Consider the following 18,438-nt stretch of genomic DNA (forward strand, 5'->3'; position numbering starts at 1 on the left):
GCCAAATTTGTGAACAACCCATGCTGGGAGCCCTGAGACAGCTCAGGGGACAGCAGAGCAGTGTATGCCTGTGTCCACGGGTCAGCACCCCAAAAAGACCGTTGGTTTTCTGCATATCTCCACTTCTGCTGCAGGAGGGGCTGCCCGGGACAGCAGTGCCCTGGCCTAGGTGCATGGCCGCTAGGGTTTGCAGCTGGGTGAGAAGCCACAGGTGACCCAGGCTGGCTGTGCTGATGGCAATCACGTTTGCAGCTCTCCTACGGGCACAGAGGCTCACGCCGCTTTCTTCCCACCATGGTGGTGTTCACCAGCCTGGCCATTGGCTGCTGCAGTGGAATAAGCTGGACTTGGCAAGAGCACAGCTATTCCTCGAAGGTGAGTGGAGGGGAGCATTGCTATTACTCATCAGTCAAAGACTTTCAGCTGGAATAATCCTCTGCTGGCTCTGTGGTGTATTGAACCACAGGGTGGGAGGCTGTGAGCGCCTCGGAGACTATCTCTCTGACCCCTGGGCTGTATTATGGAAGGCTGATGCATTCCTGCTGCGGCCAGGAGCAGGGGAGGAAAAAAATCCCCAGCATGAGGCATATGCTGGGGGAAGGAGAAGGGAGAGCTGAGGAAGGAGGATGCTCGCGGTTGCCACAGGAATAGGACAGTGATGGCCACTTCGGCACCTGGCTGTTGTCAAGCTCCCCATCTCTGCTCTGCCTGCCCCTCTCCGTGGCACTAGTAAAGGGGACAGGTGATAGGACAGACACTGCTGCTTCCTGCTCCAGGTCCCCTCTTGGTAGGTTTGGTGAGGGGAGGGAGCACTGGTGCAAGACACAGCAACTCCCCTGTGGCTGCCATGGAGCTAGGGCTGGGAGCTGCCACTGCCCATGTCCCTACCTTCCCTCCCAGCCCCAGGGCGCAGCCATTGTGCATAGCTTCTCCCATCCTCTATTTCTTTGTCTTTTTTCCAACTGGGAGAGGTCTCAGCACAGAGAAGGAAGAGGGATGGAGTGGAGCAGATGGGAGGCAGAAAACAAGCCCTGCAACACAAAGCTCGTCCCAGTGAGCTCATTATCCCGTGCTGCTCTTAATCACATTATTGTGGTGTGAAGGCCACCGATACATCACACACATCTAAAATAGAGCTGGGTAGGGACTGTCAGCTCCATCAGCCTGAGAAAGGCCACAGGAACAGATAAGAATAGGCTGATGCTTGAAAAACACATCACTGGGTTGCTTAGTCAAACACTATATTTAGCAAGGGATTGAAATAACTGTGGTGGTTTTCAGCTAGGCTAATCTGTGAACCCTGGTTGCACTAATACTTGCCCAGTTGACGGTAATGAAGTCAATTAGTGTGGAGCAGTTGGCAGCTAAGGAAACTCGGCTGTGGGAGGTGTGTGCAGTCCCCTTGCTGCCTTTCCCTGTGGACGGTCCCAGGAGCCCACGGCTTTACACTGGGGGAGTGCTGGCTCTTTGCTGCGCTGCCTGCAACAGCCTCCCGCCAGGGAGCAGGAAGGATGCGCAGTGACTCCCCAGGGAGCCCACAGCCCCCTCGCTCCCCCAGCCAAGCAGGCATCGGTGTGTGGCCACCTGGGCTCCAGAAACACGACCTGCTCTGCTGAGTGGCATTTGAGAGTTGCATTTAGTGCTTCTTTTTTATTTACCTATTTTTTATATGTGTATATATATATGCACGCATAGACTTCAGAAGCAGCATGCATATGCTGGCATAAATGGACTTAGCAAACACAAGTACAGGCAGCTCTGCATCTTGGTTGAGTGGGATTTTGAGGGTGTTTTTAGGGGGAAAAAAAGGCACAATCAGGCCAATAGCACACCCTGCACTTTCTGCCCCGTCCCAGAGGCAGCTGTCCCACGGTGGTGCATGAACACACATGCATGCACCGCCAGCCATGCACAGCCAGCCCTGCCTGTCCCTCTGGCTCCCCAGGGCTGCCCCTGCCTGCCCACTGCCTTTGATCCCCCTTGGTCTTGGTCCCTCCTGGCACCAGGGCCACCTGAATCCTCTCCAGTCTCTTCCCATCACAGGCACAACAAGCATCTCCTGCATTTGCTCCATCTTGCCTCCTGATCTCTGGTGCTTCCACCATCGCAGCGCGTCTCCTCGCCCTGGTTTCAAATCCCATCACTGCCTCAGCCTCCTAGGAGAGATAAGGGCTGGGGTGGAGGTAAAACCAGGCCCGTGGTTGTTTGCTGATGGCACAGGAGGTTAAAAACGCCCTTTGTGAACATGCTCTAGTTGGCACCGTGATGTTCATCCTCCCCTCCGTAGGCGAGCATCCCGGAGAAGCACCAGTTGGCACAGGTCGGCGAACTTCCCCTCACCACCCAGAACTGCAGCGACTCAGTCAAAGGGGTTTGGCAGAGGTGTGTGGTGCCTCCAGCCATGGGGAGGTGATTTGGAGGGGCTTGGGAGAGTTCAGCTGTGAGAATGGGCTGAAACCAAGGGGGAGCAAGCATCAGTCAGTGCTTGGGAATCAGCATCCGAAATGAGTGAGCGCCAGAGTTCATCCAGAGAGGCTGCTTGCAGAAGGAGCATCTTTGCTGAGGGCACAAGAGTGCTTAGAGGATGGAGACCCCAGGCAGTGCCCAAGAGGGGTCTGAAACAGCCCTGGCATCCAATGATCAAGCGTGACTCAGTCCCTTCCCTTTAAAACTGTACTAAAAGCTATCCACAGTATGGACAGTGCTGTGATGTTCTTAGCACAAGGATGCTGAGCACTTGGGAGGTGGGATCATACAGTGAGATGCCCCCATTTCTGCTGCAGGAGGGTGCATAGAAGGTGTCTGGATGTCAGGAGCCCTCCTAAATGGGAGGTTTCCTGCAAGTAGGACTGAAAGGAGTGCTTGAGAAGTGATTTTATGAGGTTCTTGTTGTTAATTTGAATCTTGATTCAGATACCAGAAGTGTTTTCCATATTTTCCAGGCACCCATCTGTCACAGTGATGAGCCCTGTACAGTACTTGTCAGCAAATAAATGAAATATTCTTGTGAGATTCACTGCATTTAATGCTGGGAGATGAGATCTGGCTTGCAAGATACTTGTACCTCATGCTGCTTATCTTATTTTGTACAGATTTTTGTCCTGGTATTTTAATAGATACCATTTTGATTGTGTAAAATAATACCCTAGTACATAAATAACCAGGCAGAGTCCTAGGGATGATGTTGCAGGGAGCAGTTTGTGCTGGGATGAAGACCATGGCTGTGCCTCTCCCAGGAGCTGGAGAGGTTGCAGTGAGGGTCTTGGGGGTGACAGGGACAGTGGGACTGACAGGGAAGCCTGGGAAGGCTCTGGCACCACCGGCTCTCACCAAGGCTGTCAGACCTCTGAGTTGCCAAACAGGATTCGTGTGCAAATGTGATGCTGAAGCTCACTGGCTCCATCATTAAAATAAAACCCCAGCGGTGCCAGGGGATTCAGCATTTAATTAACTTGCCAAGTGGTAACGTTGACCAAACTTTCGCAGGAAGACTTCTACTTTAGTTAATTACAGTTTTGTCGTCACCCATTAGTAAATTAAAACAATTGCAGGATAAAACCCAGCGGAGGTTGGCGAGAGCGGCTGTGGCCACCTGCCAGTGGATGCCAGCGCTTGGAGGCAGCCGGGTGCACCCTCACATGCATGCAGACCCTGATGCACACTGACCCCGCACCTCCTCCCTGTGTATCACCCTGGGGTATTGCAGGAGCAACCCTGGGGGCTCCCCTGTGAGCAAGGCTGCTACAAATCCTCCTCATCCCCCAGGAAGGAACGTGGGCACAGCAATTGCTGCCCCTTCAGCAAAGCCTGCGGGAATTCTGGCTGCATCCAGCATTTCCCAATGCCCCTCACATGGTGTGTAATTGAAAACTGGGATAGTCATTACCACTTGGATGTGATGCCTTGAATGAAGCCACCTACTCTCGGTTGCTGGCTGGGGCTGCCCTGCACCTGGGGCTCTGTCCTGCCCCTGATGACCACAGGAGCACCGTTTATCTCTCCAGAAACCTGCATTTTCCATAACTCCTCTGCAAATCCTGGTGGTTTGGAGGTGAGGAAGGCTGTGAGCCCAAGGGATCAGGGCAGTGACCCTCCCAGGGCTGTAGGCTGATAACCCAGCTGGGCTGGGCAGCCCCCCAGCACCCTTGCCCCCCTGCCTGGCTGGCTGGCCAGTTTCTAGCACTCACTGCCCTGCCAGTGCCTCTTCATTTACAATGGCATCTCAGGTGCGCTTTGGTTTCATTCCTCTCTTTAATTATTGATGCTGACCTCCACCTGGAGCCCACTGTGCATCCTGGTGGTGTTGCCTGCGCGCTGCCAGTCTTTCCCACATGCCACCATCTTCACCAGCCCCAGCTCCCTGTCACCTGCACTCCACACAGTTAAAATCCCCCCATGCCTGCCACCACGATGCACCCTCGGGCAGCAAACCTCAACATCAAGCAAGCCCCCATCCCCGTCCTGATCAGGGCCAAGGTTTCCAGCATCTTTAAGCATGGAGACTCAGATATGTGCTGCTATCCCTTTGCCCTAAGCTCCTTACCCGCTTACCACCCTGGCTAGGGGCACCCTGCCTTCCTGAGCATCTAATGATTTGGACATGTAAAGCACTAAATACAGCCTAATTATTATTATCTTCGTGGGATCTGGTTAATCTAGATGGGGATTTACAAGCTGTTAGCAAATCAGCTGGTCATTTTTCTCAGGGGCAGCTTAATCCTGTTGGCCATGTTAGCTGGCAAATGCCCACAGCAAAGTTGTGGGGGACCTGCTTCAGAGCAGATCCCTCTGAGAGGGAGCAGAGGTGCTGCAGGATAACCAAATACCAAGCCAACAAGGCTGCAGGACCATGGAAGAGGGACAGGTCATTTTTCACCGGTAGAGCATGGGACCAGCGCAAGGCTGTGAGATGCCTCAGACACAGCATCTTCACTGAGCCCCTGCGTTTTTTAGCATCCAGCAGCGTGACAAGTGCCAGTGCCAGGTGGAAGTCTCTTAAATATGGGGACTGAGAGCTTGGAGAGGTTTGTCAGACATGTTCCCACTGGGCATGGGTGGCTTTGCTTGCCTGCTGTCTCCCTGCAGCTCCCACAGGCAGGATTTCTTGCCCCCCTTGTGCGTGTAGGAGCTGGGCTGCTTGCAGCTCCTGCTGCTGGAGGTGTTCACTGCCACAAGTGCTGGGATGCAATGGCAAATGCTGTGCTGGCTGCTGCAGCACTGTCTGCCCTCAGTGTTCACAAGGCTCCATGCAGCACTGGCTGCCAACGGGACCAGGGGGTGTCCCACAGCTTGGGAAAATTCAGTTACCCCTTCACTAGTTTTCTGGCATCCGAGGCTGTAATCGCATAGTGATTTTCCATGGGGGTTCAGACCGAAGCACAGGGTTCTGGACTGTCAGCACAGTGTCCCCGGCACAGGAGACCCCAGAGGTGCTGAAAGAAAAGCCAGGAAGAGAAAATGCAAACTCAGTATATGCCAGTCTCTCATCTTGGCCGTCTCCCAGGGCTTAGCCAGCACATCTCACGGCTGGCAAAGGCTAAGGGCCAGCTCCGCCTGTGACCTTCCCTGGTTTCTGCCTTTTCTCTGTACCCATATCTTTCTGCCTGCTGTGAAAGGCAAGGGGTATTTCAAAGTGGAGCTCCACACCCTTTTTGGCAGGGCTATTTTTACCGGAGATCATTCTCTTATCTGCTTCCCGGTGTGGTCCCATGAAGAGTCGAGCTGTCACATCTGTGAGAGCGGGATGGCAGGGCGAGCTGCTCAAACTGGGGCAGCTGCCAGGAGGAATGGCTGTGGAGCCACATCTGGGAGGAACCTGAGGGAGGATGCTGACACCAGTCTGCAGCGCTGTCAGATCCCTATTTCATGGATCAGTACTGTGCTCACCTGGTCTTGGAGGACCCCTAAGCCTCATCCTGATGAGATGACACCAGCAGGTCCTCTCTGCTGATGCCTGCCTTGCACTGTGGTGGTATCTCTTGCCTCCATGGACTCAGGGAGGTGCTGTTGGGGGAGTGTAGGATCTCCAGTCCAGCCTCCCATGCAGAGCAGGGCAGCTACCAACACAAGGGACTTTGTCTAGCAAAGTCTTGAACCCCCTCCAAAGAAGGAGACCCCATGGTGACTATCCCAGGCTGTACTGCTGCCTCAGCAAAAGGGTTTTTTGACCGCCCTGAACCTCTGCTCTTGCAAAGCACGCACATCTGTACCCAGGCAAACCTAGACGAAAGGAGTGTACTGATCTGGGAGGCTACACATTTTGCAGGGTGTCCTGCCGTGGGGGTTGTCCCAACAGGGCACTGGCCTCTCCACGGGCACAAGAGCCACCTCCTTGGATCATAGAATCATAGAATCACAGAATGGTTTGGGTTGAAAGGGACTTCAAAGATCATCTAGTTCCAACCCCCCTGCCATGGCAGGGATACCTCCCACCAGACCAAGTTGCTCAAGGCTCCGTCCAACCTGGTCCTGAACACTTCCAGGGATGAGGCATCCACAGCTTCCTTAGGCAACCTGTTCCAGTGTCTCACCACCCTCAGGGTGAAGAACTTCTTTCTTATATCTAGTCTAAACCTGCCCGCTCCCAGCTTCTAACCATTACACCTCGTCCTATCACTGCAGGCCCCTGTAAAAGGTCCCTCCCCAGCCTTCTTGTAGGCCCCCTTCAGGTACCGGCAGGTCACTATAAGGTCTCCCCGGAGCCTTCTCTTTCCCAGGCTGAACAAGCCCACCTCTCTCAGCCCGTCCTCGCAGGAAAGGTGTTCCAACCCTCTGACCATCTTGGTAGCCCTCCTCTGAACTTGCTCCAACAGCTCCAGGATGGGACCTGATCAGCACTCAGTGTCCGCAGTTGGCACTTGGTGGCCAGCATTGGTGATCTGTGGTCATCCTAGCCCTGTAAGGGCAAAAGCAGCTGTGCCCATCCCCTCATCCAGAGTGTCCTACCACAGTCTGGCAGGCTGGGACATCACAAGCACAGGCAATGCCCCATCCAGGGAGCATGTTAAGGGCCTGGACAGGGCAGGCTGGGTAGTTCAAGGCAGGCGGATCTTCTCTGGTTCCTGAAGGGCCAAACTGGGAGCTAGCACAGTGGCGTGGCAGAGAGGGACAGGTAGGAGCTGAACTGAGCTCTGTCCTGGCACAGCCAGCCCATCCCCTCTGCATCGCGCCTCCGCCTCACTGCTAGCATCTAGCAAAGAAAAATGGGATTCCTGAAAGAAAAATGAAAGGCCGCATATTTCCATGAGGCAGAGATTCAATTTGTGTCACGCGATCACATTTCCTTCTGCAGTCTGAAATAATTACACAGCGGAGCAAGGCGAGAAGATCTGATTCAGAGGCACAGGGACGACAGCAAGTTCTGAAATAAAAGAAGACAAATGCAATCATTGAGATACAATAGGCTGCACTTGCCCCTAATTAGACTTTCTCTTTGATTAAGCAGTAATTAAATATTACCATGCTGAAAGGGATTTTTTTTATGGCTCTCAGAAGCCCTAATGTATTCTTAAGATGTTTGTGTGAAGAGCAGGGGCCGCTGCAGGGGGGGGGGGGGGGGGGGGCGGGGGGGGGGGGGGGCGGGGAAGGGCGTTGCACGCCTGCCCCTTCCCCACAGAAGAAGCTGTCCTGCCCCTCTGCTCACTGGAGAGCGTGGGCTGGATGGCTGCTCCTGGTCCAGCTTGCTGTGTGAGCAAAGAAGTGTCTGTGGGAAAGCCCGCTGCTCCTGGCCACCACCAGCATCAAGGCATCTCCAGCATCTCATCAAAACCTGGGGACTCCTGAGTGTGGGATGCAGATGCCAAGCCCATTGTGCTGCTTCTGTCCCATAGGTATGGTTTTTAGAGTCATAGAACAGAATTGTAGAATCATTTAGGTTGGAAAAGACCTTTAATATCATTGAGTGCAACCATTACCCTAACACTGCCAAGTCCACCACTGAGCGCCATGTCTATACGTCTTTTAATTCCCTCCACGGGTGGCAACTCAACCCTTTCCCTGGGCAGCCCGGTCCAGGGCTTGATAACCCTTTCAGTGAAGAAATTTTTCTCAGTATCCAGTGTGAACCTTCCCTGGTGCAACTTGAGGCCATTTCCTTGAGGCCATTTTGGTGAACCTCATCTTCTGCATGAAGACTATGGCCTCTGTGGCCCCAGGAGATGCAGACACTTGCAGCCCCAGTCCCAGGCTGGTCCAGCTGAAGACCAAGACCACCTCTGTGACAGCTCCTCTAGGGCCAGCCAACCCCCCAGGTTGGCCACCCCAAGCTCTGAGAGCAACGGATCAGCAAAAGAGGAGTCCGGGAAAAAGGGCTTGGAGCATATCAGGCTGTTAGCAGCAAAAGTGAAAAGATTTAAGATGATGAAACATCAAAGGGAAGGAAATGTCAGACCCCTATTCCTGGACATTCCTGGGTGGGTAAAAATAGCCCTTGGACAACCTCGGGGGAGGGGAAAGTGCTTCTGATCTCTTAATGCAGAGCCCCTGCCGTAGCCCTCTGAGCTCTCTGCCACTCACAGCCCTGCTTCCAAGCTGCTTTTTCCAGGCCATAAAACGATGGCTCTTGCTGAGAATTTCACTAGACAAGATTGTCTTGTTCTTTTCCTGCACAGCATGTACTTTGGGTAATATCTTTGGGAAATTTTTGTGTACTTGTATATCCAGTATTTTCTGATAACCTATAAAAAAAGATCCTTAAGTATTATGATTATGCGATTAAACCTTTGTTGTATCAAGGAAAACAAATCAGAGCAAGAGGGAAGCTTCATGGAGCCTGAGAAATGTTAAGCTATGGTAGTAATATACCTTCTTTGTTTAATTTCACTTAACACCAAAATACTGGCAACACTGGAGATGAAAAGAGCCGGTGAGGCTGAGGTGTCATGGGGGAGAATGTGAAATCCCTGTGTCGTAGCTATGGTCCCTCTGTCTGAACATTGCTGAGGTCTGGACAAGGGTAGGGGTAGGTTTAAGCTGGATGGTCGGTCTCTTCTAGATGGTTTGTAGGGTACGGTTCCAACACCTCACAGCCCTCTGCAGCTCACGCCGGCGTTTTGGCACTTGCCTGCTCACCACCTGGCCTCTCTGAAGCTGGTTATTTGGTTTGGGTGGGCTGAGTCCTTTGCACCATCGCCAGGTGTCCCATCAGCTGAGCTTCTCAGTGAGGTCCCTGCTGGGACAAGGCTCCCAGCATTTAAACAGAACTTTTCCTTTCTCTGTTTTGCAGAAGAACGAATGGCTATGCTTGAACTGCCAAACTCAGCGGCTGCTCGAAGGCAGCCTCGGCGACCCTGCCCCAATGCCGCTGCCTACACCAAAGCAAATGCCCACTGGCTCCCCAGGCCACCAGCCACCAGCTGCCGGCCAGCAGCAGAGAGTGCCCGCACCAGCGCCCGCTGAGCCGGCGGCACCCCCTGAGCAGCAGCACTCTCCTGCAAGGAGCCTCTGGGCTGCTGAGCAAAGCAAGACCCCAAGCCCTGCGCCGGCAGAGAAGAAGCCCTCAGCACCAGCAGAGGAAAAGCCACTGCCCAAATCTGCCCCAGAGCCTTCCAGAGCTCCTGAGAGTGCCACTCCAAAGGGGAAGAGCGTGACCCCCAAACCAGAGACAGAGAGCAAGGAGAGCTGGGCACCCCCCGAGGCACCGCGGGCAAAGGAGCAGGAGGTGAGCCCTTAGGGTGCGTCCAGCTCTGCGCATCCCTGGGGACCACATCCTGCCCAGGGCTAGCGTGGCACTGAGTGGTGCCTTCACCAGTGGCCGTGCTCAGAAATGAGGGGTTATTCTGAGTCGGAGCAGAAACTGTGTCATCAAGGCCATTTGCCTTGGGAAATGGCCTTTTGGGAAATGGTGAGCTCAAAACACTGCTGTCTCAGCACTTCCAAACCACTTAGGAACTTTGCAGGCTCTATAGCAGCATGCTGGTATTTACCTTCTTTTTCTTACGATTACATCAATTTGGGCATAACACAATAGTTCAGGTGGGCTTTGGCCTTTGGATTTGTTTTAAAATAATTTAAGGGTAGCTTAATTTGTCATGAAATGGAAAACTCATTTCACAACATTTCATGTTGCAGCGGTGGGCATTTTTCAAACTCTTCATCCCACTTTTTTTAAAATTCAATACAATTTGGGGAAACATTTGGCTGTGTTGGGGTGGTTTTCCCCCATGAGCAACCATCTCAGCAGCAGCTGGGAGGCAGAGGGGACACAGCGGGAGGTCCCCACCAGCCAGGAGGGGACAGCTGCCCCCTTGCACTTCCACACAGCCCCCATGGAAGAGGCTTCCTTGTGCCCCGAAAAATCAAATAAGGTCCATGATGCCTCTGTGCTGGCAGGGTGACAGGCCCTGCCAGTAGTACTGGGGCCGGGCGCAACAGCATTTTCCTCATGGCTCACAGGCTTGTAACATCAATTAAAAGGGCCTGTTTATTTCTGTTGGCATCTAACGAAGATCTGGGGAGCCGCCCTGCTTCTGAAGGCTACTTTTCAGGGCTGTCAGTCAGGGAAATTAAGGTTCATTAAAAGGCAGCCGTTCGCCACGGCTGCTCCTGACAAAGCTCCTGTCCTCTCAGTGCCGCTGCGCCAGCCTGGCTGGGCACCAGGGCACAAGGGCTGTTCCCTCCCCAGATGCCCCACCCCACCCCAATTACCAGCGCTTCTGCTTCTCCCCATGCATGGAAGGGCACGTGGCCATTGGTACCGCAGGGCTTATGGCTGGGGGTCAGCCACCACTGGCTCTCTAAGTAGTGGCTAGTGAAAAATCGGTATTCCCATTAGACAGCCTTCTTCTGTTAGTTATCGGGGAGATAATGCTGATGGGGCCCAGTTTTTTAAACTCTTATTTACAAGTCCCACAATGACTTTACCTCCAGGGACATTTGCTGTGCCATCTCCTGCTTGCAGCACACCCGTTACCTGCCTTCATTGGCACGCGGACAAATTGCTGATGAGCCATTGAGGGGAGTATATAGGGCAGCCCCCAGTCTTCGTGCTGAGCTGGCTCCAAACACTGCCCAGACCTTCTGTGTGCTCCCCAGGAGAGGATTTGGGGGGAAGTGGGGGGAGCAGCTCTGGAGCTGCTCAGGTCTGACACTGTGCTCTCCTTTGCCCGCAGGATGGGAGCAAGCCTTATCCCCCAGACCTGTCCCGCAGCCCCCAGAGCCTAAGTGACACCGGCTACTCCTCTGACGGCATCTCTAGCTCGCAGAGTGAGATCACCGGCCTGGTGCAGCAGGAGGAAGAGAAGCTGAGCGGCACTGGGCTGGCTGGGCAAAGCCCCCCCAGCCCCTCCGAGCTCACCAAGCTGGAGAGCAGCATGCGGCCCCTCCTGGAAGGCCAGGGTGCCCCAGAGCCCACCGAGCGCAGCAAGGGTGGCCCGGAGCCACAGGAGGAGCAGCAGCAGCGGCAGCGGCCACGGTACCTCTCCATCACCCCTGAAGCCTTCGACTCGGATGAGGAGCTGGAGGACATTCTGGAGGAGGATGAGGACTCAACGGAGTGGGAGAACCAACGGGAGCGGCAGGAGAGTGCAGAGTCCTCGGATGAGTTCGGCAGCAAGCTGCGGCATGACTATGTGGAGGACAGCAGTGAGGGGGGCTTCTCCCCAGTGCCCCCCCGGCCCAAGGGCCAGGAGGCAGAAGCAGGCGATGAGGAGTTCATGCGAAGGCAGATCCTGGAGATGAGTGCAGAGGAGGACAACCTCGAGGAGGAGGAGGAGGAGGAAGGCTACGGGCACACCAAGTACAGCATCCCCAAAGCCGGGCAGAAGGCCGAGGCAGAGAAGGGCAAAGAGCCAGCATTGGCCAAGAGGCGCCTGCCACACGGCCCCAGCAGCCTGTACAAGGAGGAGAGGAAGGACCTGGAGGTGGTGGAGGGCGACGACTTGAGCACAGCCCAGGGTGGGCTGCGGCGTTTCAAGACTATCGAGTTGAACAGCACGACCAACTATGGCCGGGAGACGGAGATGGGCCAGGAGGCAGATGGCAGCCTGGACCGGGAGCCCGAGCTGGAGATGGAAAGCCTGACGGGCTCCCCCGGGGAGCGCTCCCGGGGCGAGTACTCCTCCACCCTGCCAGCCACGACACCCAGTTACACCTCAGGCACCTCGCCTACCTCCATCTCCTCCTTGGAGGAGGACAGCGACAGCAGTCCCAGCCGCCGGCAGCGGCTGGAGGAGGTAAAGCAGCAGAGGAAGGCTCGCCACCGCTCGCATGGCCCCTTGCTGCCCACCATTGAGGACTCGTCTGAGGAGGAGGAGCTGCGGGAGGAAGAGGAGCTGTTGCGGGAGCAGGAGAAGATGCGGGAGGTGGAGCAGCAGCGCATCCGGAGCACAGCACGCAAGACCAAGCGTGACAAGGAGGAGCTGAGGGCCCAGAGGAGGAGGGAGCGCTCCAAAACACCCCCCAGCAACCTCTCTCCCATCGAGGACGCCTCCCCCACTGAGGAGCTGCGGCAGGCAGCAGAAATGGAGGAGCTGCACCGCTCCTCCTGCTCTGAGTACTCACCCTCCATCGACTCAGAGGCTGAGAGCTTTGACGCCATGACCTCCAAGCTGTACAAGTCAGGCAGCGAGTACAACCTGCCCACCTTCATGTCACTGTACTCCCCGACAGAGAAGGAGGAGAGCGGCCCCAGCCAGCCTGCCAGCAAGCCCCTCAAAAGCGCTGAGGAAGCATACGAGGAGATGATGAGGAAGGCAGAGATGATGCAGAAGCAGCAGGTCCAGCAGGCCCAGACGGCTGTTTCCTACAGCAGTGCCTACCAACAGGTTGGCTACCGTGGCACCGAGGGCCAGAACGGCTTTGAGTACCAGTATGCCAAGGAGTACCGGTACGAAAGTGGCTCCACACGCCCCTCCCAGCCCAGCTATCCAAGCACCCTGCCAAAGGCAGGAGCAGTGTACGAGGAGATCCTGCAGACTTCGCAGAACATCTCCAGGATGCACCAGTCGTCCTCCTTCGACCTGGCCCTCGAACCAGGAGAGAAGGCAAAGGGGCAGGAGGAGGCATACCAGGAGAAGTGCTTCCTCAATGCCGAGAGCGCCTACGCTGACCTGATGAAGCAGAATGGTGGTCCGCTCACCCCTGGCACCAGCCCCACACAGCTCTCAGCTCCTGTCTCCTTTGCCACCTCCGACAGCAGTGCAGGCAAGGCCATTCCCGATGTCCGGGTCACCCAGCATTTTGCAAAAGAGGGGCAAGACCTAGCCAAGCTCCAAAGCACCCCAGCAGCACCTGGCCCAGTGTCCAAGGCTCCTGCCACTCCTTACACCCACAGCAAGGGCGCCAGCACAGTGATGACAGCGGCAGGTGGCCCTGTGAGTGTGCCACGGAGCTACAGCTCCGCAGCTCCAGAGGCCCCATCCATAGCTGGCAGAAGCTACAGCCCGGTGAAGAGCACCATCAGCTATGGCTCGCAGACAGAGGATGCCAGCAGAAGCAAGGTAGCAGTGGAGATCAGCATGCAGACAGTCAGGGAGAAGATCCTGGCTGCGAGTGACAGCAAGCCCCCACCACCCAAGACATACCCCTTCTTCAAGAGCTCCAGCCCTCCGCTCTCACCCACCTCCCCCACACAGAGTCCCACCCATTCCACAAAGGCCACGGCAGAGTTTTCCACGCAGACGCAGAGCCCCCTCCTCCCCTATGAGTGTCCCACTGCCGCTGCTGCTGGCCCCGCCACATCTTCCCCCATGGTGGCGCAGGGGACACAGACACCACACCAGGCGGGCTCACCGCGCCTGGCCCGACAGCATTCCTCGCAGGATGTCCCCTTCATGCTGATCACGCTGGCGGCTGATGCAGCCAGCCAAACCAAGCTGGCCAGCTCCAGCTCCTTGACGTCCCCCACCTCATCCCCCACGAGGCCAAGCCGGCAGCTTCTGGCACATGGCTACAGCCAGATGACGGAGCCAGAGCAGCCACTAGGTGCCTACATCAGGGCACAGCCAGTGAAGGAGCACGCCCAGAAGGCACCTGCCGTGACTTCAGCTGCTGATGGCATTGCCGGGCTGTACAGCTGGGGAGCGCTCCCGGCAGAAAACATCTCCCTCTGCCGCATCTCCTCCATTCCTGGCACATCCCGGGTCGAGCCAGGGCCCAAGGTGCCGAGCACTAATGCCATGGACTTACGGACAGCACTGAAGTCTGCCCCCATCATCATAACAGACCAAGGCATGGATCTCACCTCCTTGGCCACTGAGGCCAGGAAGTACTGCCTGACCTTGGACCACATTCCGAGCCGGCAGTCCACGGCCATCCAGCCCTTGATCATCAACCTCAACGCCCAGGAGCAGCCCCACACCATCATTGCAGCAGCCAGCACCGCTGGCCTGGCCATCGCCTCCCCTGTGCTCCTCTCGCAGCCCAAGCAGCCCGTGGTCTACGGAGACCCTTTCCAGAGCCGGGTGGACTTTGGGCAGGGGACTGGGAGCCCGGTGTGCTTGGCACAGGTGAAGCAGGTGGAGCAGGGCATCCAGACGGCCACTGTCAGAGCCAGTGGGGCGGCCAGCGCCAAGCCCGAGCCTGCTGCTGCCCCCCAGACCAAGTTTGCGAGGTACAGTGTGCCAGGCCAGATAGTAAAGGAGGATGTGCTCATCACGCAGACTGGCGGGGCGCAGAACATCAGTGGCCTCCCGCAGCCTTTCCCGCCAGATCCAGGCTCAGAGCTGTACCGGGCAGTGCCAGTGGAGGTGAAGAGCCAGGGCCCTCTCCTTGCCCTGGGCGGCAAGAAGTCCCAGGTGATGATGGTGCAGATGGAGGAGGCGGCAGCCAGCCCAGTGACCAAAGTGCTGAAGGAAGAGCCACCAACCAATGTGCTGGACCTCACGGGCGTGAAGCCAGAGAGCCAAGTGGCCTGCTGTGACGTCGTCTACAAATTCCCCTTTGGTGGCAGCTGTACTGGCACGTTCAACCCCACCTCCAAGATTCCAGAGAAGAAAGCCAGGGAGGTGGTGGTGCCTGGCCGGAAAGCCAGCGGGCCCCTCTACAGCAGCAGAGAGACAGAGCTGCCAGAGACCTTCCCCTACCGGGAGCAGCCGGCCCCAGCGCCTGCGCTTTATGAGGAGCAGAAGTTTTACCCTGCTGGCACCTTTGGCCGCCTCTACTCCTCCATGTCAGACACAAACCTCTCTGAAATCGGGATGAGCTACTACCCCACGAGGGGGGATCAGCCCTTCCCCTCCCCAGCAGGTGATGCCGCTGTGGACCTCAGCACCATGAAGCACTCCTACAGCGTGGGCTTCGCCGAAGGGGGTTACCTGAGCCAGGGGCTGCAGTACGGCTCCTTCTCTGACCTCCGCCAGCCAGCAGAGCTGCTAGGCCACCCGCTCCCCATGCGGAGGTACAGCTCAGTCTCCAACATTTACTCCGACTACCGCTTCTCACCCCGGGGGGACCTGGCCAGCTTCCAGGAGTCCAGCCTGGCCCACTACAGTGCCACTACAGCACGCGAGATCAGCCGCATGTGTGCTGCCCTCAACTCCATGGACCAGTATGGGGGCCGGCATGTGAATGGCCCCGACCTGCTGCCCTATGGCCCCGGCACCAGGCCAGGGAGCACAGGGGGGCTGGCAGCTCAGCAGCAGGGCCCCGCACCCCCCAAACCCAGCGGGATGTACAACCCCACCTTCCCTGAGGTGCGGCAGGGCTTCGGCAGCCTGGCACAGTACAACCTCCCTGGCGTCCGCCTGAGCACCGTCCGGCAGATGTTCCCTTCCACCGGCACTGTGCGGGCCGCTGACGGCATGATCTACTCCACCATCAACACGCCCATTGCCTCCACGCTACCCATCACCACCCAGCCAGCCTCGGTGCTGCGGCCCATGCTGCGTGGGCTGTACAGACCCTACGGCCCGGGCGGCATGGCAACAGTCCCACTAGCCAGCCTGACCAGGCTGCCAGTCATCACCCCCCGTGTCCCTCTGGCAGCACAGGGCCTCTACCGCTACCCGGCCCCTAGCCGGCCAGCCCCAGCAGCCTCACTGATGGAGACGCCCGTCTACCTGGGCAAGCCTGTCAGCACAGCACCAGTGGCAGCAGGCGCTGGTCCTACTCCCAAAGCTCCCATTGCTGCCACTAGTGGCTTGCAGAGAGCGGAGCCGGCGGGGGCTGCTCCCCATGCTGAGCGGCCAGCAGCACCAGCGGCCAGCAAGGAGGGTGAGCAGGCAGCCGCGGTGCCCAAACCACTGCTGGACGGGGCTCAACGGGAGGAGCGCGAGCGGGAGGAGGAACGGCAGCGCAAGCAGCAGGAGCATGTGCTGCAGCTGGAGCGGGAGCGAGTGGAGCTGGAGAAGCTGCGGCAGCTGCGGATGCAGGAGGAGCTGGAGCGGGAGCGCGCAGAGCTGCAGCGGCACCGGGAGAAGGAGCAGCTGCTGGTGCAGCGGGAGCTGCAGGAGCTGCAGTGCATCAAGCAGCAGGTGCTGCAGCAGCAGCAGGAGGAGCGGCATGCACAGCTGGCGCTGCAGCGGGAGCAGCTCGCCCAGCAGCGCCTCCAGCTTGAGCACATCCACCAGCTCCAGCATCAGCTGCAGCAGCAGCTGGAGGAGCAGAAGCGGCAGAAGAGCACCTTCTCTGTGCCCACCGAGCCTGCCACCCGCCCGCCCGAGGGGCCTACCGAGGCACCACGGGGCCTGCTGCACAACGGGCAGGCATGGCCCCCGCCAAGCCAGGCACCGCCGGAGGGGCCCCGCTACCCTGCACCACAGCGACCGCTCAGCAGCTCGGCCTCAGACATATCGCTGCAAGCTGAGGAGTCCTGGGAGCCTGGCCGGGGCATCAAGAAGAGGAACTCGATGCCACGGCTGCGGGACGCGTATGAGAAGGAGGGAGCACGGGAGGCCTTCACAGCGAGGAAGATGGCAGACAGCAGCGTGCAGACGGATGAGGAGGATGGCGAGGAGCGGTACCTGCTGTCGCGGCGGCGGCGGGCACGGCGCAGCACTGACTGCAGCGTGCAGACAGACGAGGAGGACAGTGGGGAGTGGGAGCAGCCCGTGCGCCGACGGCGCTCCCGGCCTTCGCGGCACACTGAGGCTGGCGCTGAGGGCAAGCCAGAGGGCACAACTCGCATCACGGCCAGCGTGGGCATCCAGACCATCAGCGACTGCTCAGTGCAGACAGAGCCTGACCAGCTTCTCCGCGTCTCCCCCTCCATCCACATCACCACCCATGATCCCCGGGTGGAGATCGTGAAGTACATCTCAGCCCCAGAGAAGACACAACAGGGTGAGAGCCTGGCCTGCCAGACGGAGCCAGAGCCAGCCCCCCAGCCTGGCGTCGTAGTCCCCCAGCTGACAGTGCCCACCACCATCCCGCCCTACTCCTCCAACATCCAGATGGTGAGCACAGGCCCCCTGGACCCCCATGCCGTCCGGCAGCAAACTCTGGGCAAGTTCGAGAAGAAGAAGCCGGATCCCCTGGAAATTGGCTACCAGTCCCATCTGCCAGCTGAGTCTCTCTCCCAGCTGGTGACACGCCAGCCACCCCGCTCTCCCCAGGTCCTCTACTCGCCTGTCTCCCCTCTGTCCCCCCACCGCCTCCTGGAGTCCTCCTTCGCCACCAGCGAGCGACTGAACAAGGCTCACGTCCCCCCACAGAAGCACTTCGCTGACTCGGCCCAGCGCCAGCAGACACTGCCGCGCCCCATCAAGACCATGCAGCGCTCCCTCTCCGACCCTAAGCCCATCAGCCCCACCGCCGAGGAGGCCAGCAAGGACAGGTTCCCCCTCTACCAGCACCCACTGCTCCCCGGCACCCAGGTACGTCAGTGCAGGGAACAACCTTCCCCTTGGGGAACGGCCCCAGGACATTTCAGTTTCATTAGTTCTGCAGCAATTAATATTTTAAAAGGCTGGCTTCCCGCAGCAGCTGATGGCAGCTGGTAGGCATGGACATATGCAGCAAAGGCAGCAACCAGAGGGAGGCCCTGGAGCTCCACTGGCTGCATGAGCCCATCAGCAGGCAGGAGCTGCTGCTGGGTGGCACCATCAGGGCTGTCCCCTGCCCCAGCTGGGTCCCCTTCCTCTCCCAGGGAGCATCCACCATGCACAGCTCCATTTCAGGTTGTGGCAGCTCTCGCTCTCACCTTTAGCCACACACACCGAGGTTGCCTTGGGCTGCCAAGTGCCCAGCAAAGAGCCCCAGGGCAATTCCCGGGGTAGCAACAGCCCCCAGCCACTCCCCTGAGCCTTGCTGCCAAGTACCTGAGGACAGAAAGCAGTTTTTCAGGCAGCGGCATGTACGCGGCTGGCCTGACTCTTGGCTGGCTGCCACCCCCAGTAATTACTCACAGAAAGCGCCCTGCCTGCTACTTCCATCCTATTTATGCATTTTTACATAAATGCCATTTCCTCCAGTGTATGGGGGAACATGTGCACAGCAGGCCACCTTGCCACAACCCCAGGGCATGGGAGGAGCTTATTGATGCTTGCGGGGGACACCCACCCA

General features: G+C 57.6%; 1 protein-coding gene across 2 annotated transcripts in view; it reads left to right on the top strand.

The window, feature by feature from the left end:
* BSN (bassoon presynaptic cytomatrix protein) overlaps positions 1-18,438 on the top strand; it is a 92,946-nt gene that overhangs the window by 70,348 nt on the left and 4,160 nt on the right. For both annotated transcript variants that reach the window (XM_086469997.1, XM_086469998.1), the window contains exons 4-5: positions 9,224-9,658; positions 11,109-17,750. In XM_086469997.1, coding sequence (XP_086326123.1) covers positions 9,224-9,658; positions 11,109-17,750 — 7,077 coding nt within the window. The remainder of the gene's footprint in view (positions 1-9,223; positions 9,659-11,108; positions 17,751-18,438) is intronic.

This window comes from Leptosomus discolor, chromosome 9 (assembly GCF_034619465.1).
Source record: "Leptosomus discolor isolate bLepDis1 chromosome 9, bLepDis1.hap2, whole genome shotgun sequence".
Classification (NCBI taxonomy): Eukaryota; Metazoa; Chordata; class Aves; order Leptosomiformes; family Leptosomidae; genus Leptosomus; species Leptosomus discolor.